General features: G+C 41.7%; 1 protein-coding gene across 1 annotated transcript; it reads left to right on the top strand.

Moving 5' to 3' along the window:
* The first annotated feature begins 6950 nt into the window (after nucleotides 1-6950).
* On the top strand, nucleotides 6951-8927 carry FABP6 (fatty acid binding protein 6). The gene is made up of 4 exons (XM_083483111.1): nucleotides 6951-7294; nucleotides 7841-8016; nucleotides 8164-8253; nucleotides 8795-8927. Exons 1-4 carry the CDS (start codon nucleotides 7228-7230, stop codon nucleotides 8846-8848), a joined length of 387 nt encoding a protein of 128 aa, XP_083339237.1. The 5' UTR covers nucleotides 6951-7227; the 3' UTR covers nucleotides 8849-8927.
* The last annotated feature ends 2962 nt before the right edge of the window (nucleotides 8928-11889 follow it).

The raw sequence follows: 11889 nt of genomic DNA on the forward strand, positions 1-11889 counted from the left end.
TACTGGAAGAATTTTTTTTATTTTGAGTATAGCTGTTGTCATTTATATTAGTGATTTGTAGGCTGAACAGCTACAACACAAAACCTAGCTTTCCAAGTAAGGTTTCCCAGTTCCCACCATCCATGTCTCATTTAAATTCTCAAAATGGCACAGCTGTTGGAGCAAATATATGTCTGACTGGGATTTTGCAGAAAGGTTAACTTCTCCCCAGTGTCACAAGCTGTTATAAAGGCTATAAATGAATTTTTAAAAATAAATTTTGCATTTCCACAGTACAAAGCATAGTGCTTTGACTTTCCAGAAAATACAGTAGGCCCATGAGAGGGGCACTATCTGGGCAAAACACATGCAGGCCATCAATTAAAAATTCTTTCTTTTCAAAAAAGATCATGCAGAAATGCTCTGATACTACACCCTTTTATTTACACAGCAGGCTGCTTTGGGTTCACTTGCTGAAAAAACCCAAACAGCGCTTACAAACGGTTCCCTGTCATCCTGGAAAATAGTTACAATTGGGACCTGGGGGGGTTCTGTCCTGGGCCTTGTGTTGTTCAACATCTTTATAAATATCTCGGATGAAGGAATTGAGGGTCTGCTGGACAGATTTGCAGATGACACCAAGCTGGGAGGGGCAGCTAATACCACCAAAGATAGAATCATGTTTCAATGGGACCTTAACATATAGGAGAACTGGACTAAAACGTAGCATTTATTAATTTTTAGGATTTAGGGCAGTCCTTCCTTCCACTTCTACTACTTCTTCTTCTTTTTCCCTCCCACAATTGATAACACCACATTGCAGGGGGTTGAATCTTGAGTTCCCTTCCAGCACTGCAATGTTATGATTCTATGATCAATCAACATATACTGAACTAATGTTAAAGGGAGCCATACCTTTCTCTTGGGGTTCTTGCCAGTCTAAACAAAGTTCCACCAGGAGCTGCTCTAACAAATAAACTACGACATCAAAGAGCAACGAATGCTGATTGACTGCAACAGCATTCTTGCATGTTAATGCACCAAACACTGCTGTCACCATGTAGTGTGAAGAAGCATTTCCTTTTCTCAAACAGATGTCACTGTAAAGAGTAGGTTGGGCAGTAGAGCTACATAAAATAAGAACTGGTAACAGAGAAAGGAACATGAAATGGCATCATTGCATAGGGATTTACGACATGCATCCATGCTTGTAAAATATGTGCAAACACACAGTTCCTTGAAACAGATAGATATCCATTAGCAGGAGGGAAAACAAGCATTGTTCAACTAGAGGAAGAAAAAGCAACATGGGCTTTGTAAAATTACATTTTCACCTACTGAGAGTAATAATTCACCTGAGTGTTTTAGCACTTGGCACATTGTATTTAGGTCTGTAAGCACATATTTATTCTGCTGTGCAAACTGCTGTTGTTTTGACATAGTTCTCCTTTTATCCTGGCTTTTCTTGGCAGAAAAAGACCAGTCTGCTCCATTAAGACAGTTGTCTGCCCTGGATGACCCCTCCTTCGAGTGTATTACAGGGGTTAAGGGTAGTGAACCATTCAGAAGGGAGGAGAGGAAGTGTCTTTGGGAAGTGCAATCCAAACTAGAGGGGGAACAACAGAAGCTTTTATAGGCAGAGTAACTAACCCCAAAGCAGCAATCAAGGTTTGTCTTAGAAAGGCTTCGCTATCTACATGTAATTGCCATCCTTAAAGATGGTGCAATAAAGTGGGCTGGGGGAGACAGCATCCTCAAAACCTGCATTGCATCATAGTTGGAAGTGACATTTCACTTCTGAAAGATACTAAACCATACAATGGACTTGAAATGGACATGGAGCTGTATCTATGAAATAAAAACACCTGTGGGGTTAGAACAGCAGGTACCTGTGACTTGGGTTTCTGAGTTGTGTTCCTGTTTCTCCTGCTTGCTCATAAGATGAAACAGGGTAGACAAGATACAACAACAACTCAGTACTTAGAGTACTCCTCTGTTATTCTATTAATAGCACACTCCTATACAGTGGTACCTCGGGTTACATATGCTTCAGGTTACACACTCCGCTAACCCAGAAATAGTGCTTCAGGTTAAGAACTTTGCTTCAGGATAAGAACAGAAATCGGGCTCCGGCGGCACAGTGGCAGCAGGAGGCCCCATTAGCTAAAGTGGTGCTTCAGGTTAAGAACAGTTTCAGTTTAAGAACGGACCTCCGGAACGAATTAAGTACGTAACCTGAGGTACCACTGTATATGTGTCTACTCACAAGCCAGCCCCTTTAAGTTCAATGGGACTTACTCGCAGGTATGTGTAGCTAAGATTGCATCCTGAGCGCAGTATTGTTGTGGAATAGAGCATCCATGTCATTTATGTGGTAGCACTTTTAAGCTCTACAAAACTGTTTGTTTTAGGATTCATATTAGCTTTCTGTGACGTATCTTTGCCTCATCAGAAGGATGTTGAATGCCATTTGCAGAAAGCCATATGGAAAACATCTGGACACTTTGGTAATCTGAGGATGAAGCAGGATGAATAAGCAGCTTTCAGCTGTTGTCTCTGCTAGCTCTGCGTCTTGGAGTGCTTCCACACAGCATCTCCTGGTGGATTCAATACCGCTCACTCATACAGGTTTTGCACAGTGTCCACTTGACATCTCCCTCCCACCCCCAATCTGGATTTACCATTTGAATGTTTGCTTTTCTAACGTATCACACTTTCTGCAGAAACACCAAATCCAAATTGAAAGGAAAAATAATATTTTGATGAGGTTGACGTTGTGCATATGCTGAGCAAAACTTGTGTGCATGTACAGCACTAAGAGCCCACCATAAGAGGCCACGTGAAAGGATCATTGGTTCCTCCACTAGTACTGTTTTGCCTTACAGCAATTATAAGTTATCAAGAGAGGAATGGTGGTGGAATCCTGCAAAATACCACAGAGAAGTCCTTGCCAGGGTGATTGTGGAGGGAGAACACTGAGCAAACTCACATTAGCTATCTTCTGGGATTCCCTGTAAAAACTTCTCAAAGGCTCACCCAGGAACATCAGTCGCTACACATGTGACGCTAGCGCTTTATGGTCAATGCTGTCAATGACTCCTGCAAAATCTAGTAGGGACAACAGAGTACAACTTCCTTTGTCAACTTCTTGGCAAAGAGCAGCGACTGAGGCCAATTGCAATGTCAGTGCCGTACACTGAGTGAAAGCTTGATTGGAAAGGACATCAGTCTTCTTCAGGCATTACAATTTAAGTCTTGGATGGTGACAGGAATGGCAACAGAGCTAGTGCACTTGCTCCCCTGCCCCTTTCATGTGTTTGGTTTACTCTAAATTGAAAATGCCTGGACAGGGCTTAGAAAGCTGACAGAATCCAGATGCGCCTGAAGATGCAGAGTGAGTGCTCATTCAACAACCTTTTCTAGAAATACAGTGGTACCTTGGGTTACAGACGCTTCAGGTTACATGCTGTTATGTACTGAAGTTCTCACCCTGGGTCAGCAGGGGGATACTGTAGATAGCTATGCAAATAAGGGATCAAAAGTGACGTTCAGTGATTGGATAGTTTTAGAAAATTGTTACAGTTACATTGTACTGGAGCTCTATATAAGCAGGCTGACTGAACCCTCCAGTTCAGTTCTGTCCTGGCCTGTGAATAAACAAGAGCTGTTTGAAGAATCGCTGTGTCGTCTGATATGTTCACCTACAACTTAACACATACGCTTCAGGTTACAGACTCCGCTAACCCAGAAATAGTGCTTCAGGTTAAGAACTTTGCTTCAGGATGAGAACAGAAATCGTGCTCTGGCAGCGCGGCGGCAGTAGAAGGCCCCATTACCTAAATTGGTGCTTCAGGTTAAGAACAGTTTCAGGTTAAGTACAGACCTCCGGAACGAATTAAGTACTTAACCCGAGGTACCACTGTAGTAGGTTAGAGATAGGTCAGTAAGCGGCCAGGCTTTGTGCAAGAGGGAGCTCCTGGGTGCGAGTGTCAGAGTGACTGAGATCAGCCTGCTACATCTCCCATCAGCCAGGTCTACAGTGGACAAGTGGAAGGCAAAACACTGTGTGGAATATTCTGAGCCAGGCCTAGAAAGGCATTTGCATACCAATAGAGTTGGATGTGTATCTAAGTCACCTGCTGTCTGTGCACACCAGTGGTTAGGGGGCTGGGGCACAAACTGCAAAGAAGGCCCTCTGAAGATAGAATAAAATGGCAGAGAGTCTTGTACAGTAGTTCTTAAAATGATACTGTGGTACGGTATTGAGCGTATTGAGCGAAATAAAAATCTATATGAGCACAGTATTGCTCATATTGAAAAGTATTGAGTGACCTAAAAATCTATATGAGCATAGTGGTGGAAAACAGTTTTACAGAGCTACACCCATTTGCTCTGCGCCGAGTGCACTTCCACTGCCAGTTTGTGACTCTGTGCAGACATGGCATTAGCCCTAATCTGCGTTAGCCACATTAATCTTAAGAAGTACTGCATTTTGATGTGTTTTCCCCCAAAACAGCTTTGATTCAATTTGAAAACATAAGCCACATGAAAACATCCATGCCTGCACTCGAAGGCCGCAGGGAAAAGACTGAGCCAGCTAGGCAGCCTTGAAAGTTGAAGCAGAAGGAATCAGTGTCTTCAAAAAGACTCCAGAGTATCTTTCCAATACCATCTATCAAGGTGGTTAAGTTTCACACACAATTCTTTTGCCTATTCCCCCTACCTTTCAAGGCTGCTTCAATTAGCAGATGTTACCCAGCTATATGTTGAACAAATAGACTATTTTCTTGCCATAAATTATCTGTCCTTCTAAAGATGGCAAAAACTCCCTGAGAATCCTAAAGCCTTCTCTCATAAATAGTTGAATATGGGTAAGATTACAGTGGAGATTAAATTCGCATCTATATGCATGAGAAAATAAAAGTGTAAAGAGATAATCAAGTCATAAAATAATAACCTTGATAACAAAGAGGAGGAGAGATAACTGCCATTTCTTATTTATGACAGAACAAGAATGTACAGCCCTTTAGTGAAAAGAACCTTACTCAACCCTTTTCCACTTCTGTTAATCTTTAACAACTACAGTGGTACCTCAGGTTACATACGCTTCAGGTTACAGACTCCGCTAACCCAGAAATATTACCTCGGGTTAAGAACATTGCTTCAGGATGAGAACAGAAATTGTGCAGCGGCTGCGTAGTGGCAGCAGGTGGCCCCATTAGCAAAAGTGGTGCTTCAGGTTAAGGACAGTTTCAGGTTAAGAATGAATTAAGTTCTTAACCCGAGGTACCACTGTATATGAAATGTTCCATGTTCTCATTAAGGATGATTAATGAAAACCAAAGAAGTCTACATTCTTTTCTCATGGAGTTATAACAGCATATTTTGAAGACTCCTTCTGACTATTTTGAGCTGGTAGCTAGTTGCACAAGTCTTTCACACATCTGAACTGAAATTTAGAAGTCAGGCAAATGGCGCTATGAGGCAGTGGCTTTCAGACTGTGACCTGAGGAACACTGGGGTTCCTAGGTTTGAAATTATCAGAGGCTTCTCAGTGTGAAGACCAGTGCTGGTAGAAAAGGCCAACCCTACCATTAGTCAGAAGGAAGCCGCCATCTTGGGCAGCAACTGTAGAAGCAGCAGCTCTTGACTGTACTGTTTGGTGGAAAAGCAGAGTTGTGTAATACAAACTGACCTGCAGCCTCCTAACTAATCTCTTGCCTTCAGGTGCGGTACAGGATACTTTCCCAGTGCCTGCATTGAAATAAGATTCAGTTGCCATGGCTTCTGTACATGGAATGATGGAGAAGTGGAATGCTGTAATACGATTTCTGCAGAGCGAGTCGAGCCATACATAAACATGAGAGCCCAGATGCACCGCCACCTGGTTCCCTGCAGTTCTGTAGCTTTTCTTCACCTGCTGGATGAGATGAAGTTTTTCAAGGCCGTTGGCATTATTGCTAGAAAAGCAAGGTTGCAAGTTCAGCACAAACTGGGAAAGAGCACGCTTCGAGTTCATTCACCTCCTCTGTCAGCTCTTGGAAGTGGGAGTTTAATCTTCCTGTATGGCCAGCTCACTTTGTGTCCTTTTCCACAGTGAAAAAGCCAAATTGAGAAGTGCAAGGGGAGAGAGGGATATTGAAAATGAGTATGTGTGTAATGCATTTGTGTGTGGGTGTGTTTTGGTCCTCTTCATTGGGCATCTTGGGCCTCAACCACTTTCACTAAAAGGAATTCAGCTATGGCGGGGAGGGGAGATTGTTTCCCACCTTCCTATAGAGGCCTATAGAGACACCCCCCCACACACCTATGAAAGAAGCTGCATTCTTGTCTTTTGTTGGGATAGCACCCACCATGGGCCTCTCGCTTCATCTTATCAGGTTAGTAAAGCATGCCAAGAGCTCGCTGGCCTTCAGCAGCAGACAGAGGGCTGGCATCAAAGCCAGGAGAACAATAAATTTTCCTGACCCAGACAAGTCTTCATGTAGCAGATAGCAAAAAAAGCAACATTTTGTATGAACTTTGCTTAAAGATACCTGTTGCCATAGCAATTAGGAGCAGGCTGTTCTGACCAATGAAATAGGTTTCAGGGGCCCACAAGCTGTCCATGCATTCAGTTATCCCATCATATTGCTGGAAAGGATCGTGTATGAGGTGATCACGCACGTAATTGTTATACAAGTGTCTTGAATGTTGTCTTTGGGGTCCAGAATTTGGAAAACTCCTCTGGATCATTTATTCTTGCTGCAGCCTGCAACAAATATGAACCTTTTCCACGACTCGGCTGTCTTTATTTGGCTAAAGTGGATCGGTATATTACCAGACCCCCTTTGTAGGGTAACAATATATCTATATCTATATCTATATCTATATCTATATCTATATCTATATCTATATCATCTATATCTATAATCTATATCTATAGCTATATCTATATCTATTTCATCTATCTATCACCCTGAACTTTGGGAAAAGTCTTTGGTAAAAAGAGACATGCCAGAATTGGAATAGGGCCTTTCGTAAGGGTCAATGACACCAGTGTTAAGTGATTCATACAAAATTACCCTCCTGTTGTAAAAAAACAAACTTCCTCATTAGATGGTATGATGGAGAAGTGCAATGCATTTAGGGTGGATAACCTGAGCTAAGAAAGCTTTATAAGGCAGGGGTTTTCAGTCCCCGAACCTACCAAGCCAAACCACAAACACCCTCCTCTGCAAGCCTCCTTCCTGTGCCACAGACTACAGCATGGCTTTCTCCGGCAAATACGAAGTGGAAAGTGAGGAAAACTATGAGAGTTTTATGAAGCGCATGGGTATGTATCTATTAAGACTTTTCGTTTGCTGCACTCAGATCAGTATTCCCCAACTGGCTGCCCTGCAGTTGTTTTGGATTTCAGCTTCCATCAGTTCTCCTGGTGGCACAGCCAGTAGTCAGAGGCAATGGGAGATGCAATCCAAATCATTTGGAGGGTACCAGGTTATGGAAAGCTGACTTAGAGAATTGCTTGGATTGTCAGCTGCTGGTTTCAGAAAAGAGAGCCTCACTGATGGCATCTTCAGTTGGGATCTCCTGGTGAAACTCTGCAGTCTTTCAGAGTTACACAGCATTATTTGGCAAGCAGAATAAAAACCACTGCATTATGGCAGATTGCCATGCAGTGGTATTCTGCTTGATAGAATGACATTGCAACTCAGATTCCTGCATTCTTTTATTAATCTTTTGGTTTTTATATCACTCTTTTTGTGTTTGTATTTTTGTACGCCTCTTAGAAAATCTGTATACCACAGCAGTTTAGAAATGCTTTTAAACAAATACATTGGAGGTGGTTTACATTAACGTTGTCTTTTCATTGGGCTAGGTTTTCCTGCCGACACAATTGAAAAAGGGAAAAATTTCAAGATTGTTACTGAAGTGGTACAGAATGGAGATGAATTCACCTGGTCCCAGATTTACCCAAGCGGGCATTCCATGACTAATAAGTTTGTTATTGGCAAGGAATCCGAAATGGAGACAATGGGTGGTAAAAAATTCAAGGTAAATGATTGTAGCTACTGCTTTCAAAGGACTAGCTGGGATTCAAAGTGGTGTGGCTACATTGGCACACCAGCAACACTTTATTGAAATGAAATCCTTAATTGTATTCAGCCAAGGCGGCAACTAATGTATGTAAATCTGTTGCAGACAACTGTTAAAATGGAAGGTGGAAAAGTGGTTGCTGACTTCCCTAATTATCATCATACAGCAGAGATTGCTGGGGGAAAACTAGTTGAGGTAATTTCCTAAAAACTTTCCTTGAAGATCAAATGTGTGATGCCCTCCCCCCCAATTTTGTAAAATGGTGTTTACAGCCTTAAAGCAAAATGTTAGCAGAAGAATGGACGGAAGGCATGATTATTTTAATGGCCACCAATACCCACGTACTGGGTACGTGAATTGATCAATTCAAAATACAAAATAATTCTAAAACTAACTCACTACTATGAAGCATTTGAAAGTTTAACAGGGGGGGAGGAAACACAGTACTTTGCAAGCAGTGTTGCAGAGACACACTAGGTTGAAATTGTTGTTCAATAGTGCCCTCTAGAAGAAGAAAAAATCTCTTTGGGCTACATTAATGATTTTTTTAAAATTGTGAATTGGAAGTTTCCTCTTTTGTGTCTCCCCTCCTCCCTTAAATTCATGGCACAGTACTCCTGAATCATTAGCAACTGTAAAGAAGGGAATTCGCAAAGCATTCCAGGATGTTAACAGCTATATTTTCAATCCCAACTTCCAGCTTCATTAGCAATGTTTGCTTTATCCTTTACTGCAGATTTCTACAATTGGCGATGAAACTTTCAAAAGAATCAGCAAGAGACTGGTCTAAGAAGCCGTTGGAGGAGGAATAATTGTGGCCTTACTGATAATTGAAAAGTGAGCAATAAAAAACCCCAATATAAAGTAACGAACTTAAGAACTTTGTTTATTTCTGCATTTGTTTATTGATTGGAAACAAGTGCAATAGGCAGAATGGGTCTAAATATTCCTATGTTCCTACTTTGCTAGAATTTTAAACTTTCCAACAGTGCATAGCGTAGGGCTAATTGCCACTTTCACCTGATAGCATTACGTGTCTTATTTTTTATAATGTGTTAAAGAAGATATTATTTATAATTCTATGACATACAAAGCAACTCTCAGTGTTGCTATCCAGGGCAACACCACCAAACAGGGGACATTTCCACACTGGGTAATGGTTGCAACCCCAAGAAAAAAGTAGTATGTTGATACCCTATGATCCAGCCTTCCATGTGATGTAAAACCTCCTTTAATTACTGCAAGGACAACTTCATATTTTTGTTACTGGGCTCCTGGCTTCTTGGAGCACTCACAAATGTTTGCATTTTGCATGTGCTGAATTTATTTGGCTTGTTTCTTCCCAAATGGCAAACACAATTCCTTGAACAAGAGATAAGCTCATTAGTTAGAAGGATCAGGCAACAATATTCTACTGTTCTTTAAGCTCTCAGGGAGGAAAAAACAAGAGAACACATGTTCAAATGCTGCGCTCTCCATTACAGGGAAGCCATGTGTTGGGGCTTGATCTTGCACAGTCACTTAGCAACCAGGCCCGAGCATGTGTTCCAAAGTCAGAGCTCACAATGCACAAATCCTTTAAGGCTCCTGCTTGCTGACTGATGGGAGATGATGCCACATTTCCATCTGAAATCAGGGGTTGAACTTTCATCCCCCCAAACTTAAGCACAGATGTTTGCTCTGCTGCACCTTTACACAGCTGCTACCCCTCCTCCCACCCACACCAATTTACCCTTCCTTGGAAATGGCACTGAATTTCAGACAAGAAATAAGTACCTTTGTCTGGCTCTCACTGTCTAGACACCATCCAGCCAAAGGGAAGCTTCCTAATGAGTACAATAGAAAAACAGTCTGCAGAAGGGCACCGAGACAAATTTATTCAGAATTTGAGGCCAACTGAGCCAAAAAGACTAAGGTTTAAGGCACACTTTATTTAATTTGGATCTACTATCTCTACTGCCTGGCATTATAAAGCAACCGAGGATGAAAATATTATTTGAACTTCTTTTCCTAGGACTTCACCAATTCAATACGAGTAACTTGAAAGCCAAAAAGGAGTTTGGTTAGCATTTGCCTAGAAGCCTTCAACTTCTATGCCAGAAAAAGTCAGCAGTGATATTTTCTCTATTGGAAAGAAGGTCCCATCTTTTTACATCAAGTATCCACTCTGATGATGATAATAATTTATTTATACCCCGCTCATCAGCTGGATTTCCCCAGCCACTCTGGGTGGCTCCCAACTGAATATTAAAAACGCAATACAGCATTAAACATTAAAAACTTCCCCAAACAATGGTATTCGCAACTCATTTCAGCATTAATTTTAGAATGGGTGGTTTAAAAATAAATACTTCACATCACTAGATTTTCTTATGTGTAGCTATTCATTCAGTTAAAAATATCTCAGAGTCCCATTTCTGAGTCTTTAAACAGTGCATTTTATATTTGTGTGCATGCAATAAAAGATGGCCAGCATGTGATAATTCATCATGTATCATCACACTTTCAAATCGCATTTGCAACTTTGCAAGGTAGACAATTACAATATTAAGAGTAACTGATTTTAAAATCCATGACAGCCGAGTGTTCCAAGATACTGAATTATGTTCAACTTCCAAGTGTCCATCGCTCTAGAAGTCACACAGCTTTGAATTTAGTTTGTCACAAGCCACCGAGAAAGCAGTTGCTCATTCAGGGGCTCTTTTTAGACATAGCACAGAAGAGGGCTTAGAGCCAAACAGCTTGCAAATGGAAGGCAAGAGAAGAGTAGTGTATTCCCTGCTTCCTGCTCTGCCACAAGCCCACTTTGGGGAACCCCAAATCCTCTGGAGTTACATTTTCAGGGACACAGAGGGGATGATCAACAAGTGCCACTCCAAGTGCCTTCTGCACATGTGGCAAGCTAAAAGTAGTCAGTAAATGAGACACATTGCTCTTCCCATTCATGTTTCCCAAGTTGCTGAGCTGAGCTCCACTTTAAGTGTCTTAAGCTGTCGTAAAAAATATACGCTGTTCTGACTTCCTGTCATGACAAAGGGCACATTGCATATAGACAGCAAGACCTATGCCAGCTGATCCCACCAATATTTGAACAGTCTCCCCTAACCCTACATATATAATCACCTTCCGTAATGAGTTGGCTGCCCAGTGTGAAATTCTACATTACGGTACCTTGCCAACCATTTGGTTAACATTGGCAGTAGAGTTGACAGGGGCTAGGAACATGCACACAGATCCAAGGCTCTCATACACTTCAACAATTAATAGGCGGGAGCTTCATCGGAAGAGGCCCTTGAGGAATCCTGCCATCAGTCTATGCAAAGGATGTACGCAGAACTCAGAGCAATCATTCCACAAACAGGTTTCTCAAGTCATACGTAACTGCCATGTGCAACTATAGTTAAATGAAACCACTATGCTATCATGAATTTAGGTTTGCCATCACAAATTGCAGCGAACCAAGAAATGAGTTTATCATACGATAATCATCATGCCAATAGCAGCATGATGGGTTTTTACAAGGGGGGCGGGAAATGTACACGTCCGAAAGGGAAGCAGCGGCAGACATGGTTTCCTGAGGTTTTTCTTCCAAAGCCTTGTACCATATTGCAGCAAGTCCCATTTCCTTGTTACTTCTTTCATAAATGACTTGAATGAAGTCCGGCAACTCTAGATCTAACTGCAATGCTGAGCTAACGGGAGGCTGAAACGAGTTAGGATAAATGTGTGTGATCCACTGCTGCAGTTCTAAGCATATTAAGAGCCAATGAAATAGTAAAGCATCATATACTAGGAAAACATCACGTTCACCTGCAAATACTGAGAAGAACT

The sequence above is a fragment of the Podarcis liolepis genome, assembly GCF_965112155.1.
Source record: "Podarcis liolepis genome assembly, chromosome: 2".
In the NCBI taxonomy this organism is placed as follows: domain Eukaryota; kingdom Metazoa; phylum Chordata; class Lepidosauria; order Squamata; family Lacertidae; genus Podarcis; species Podarcis liolepis.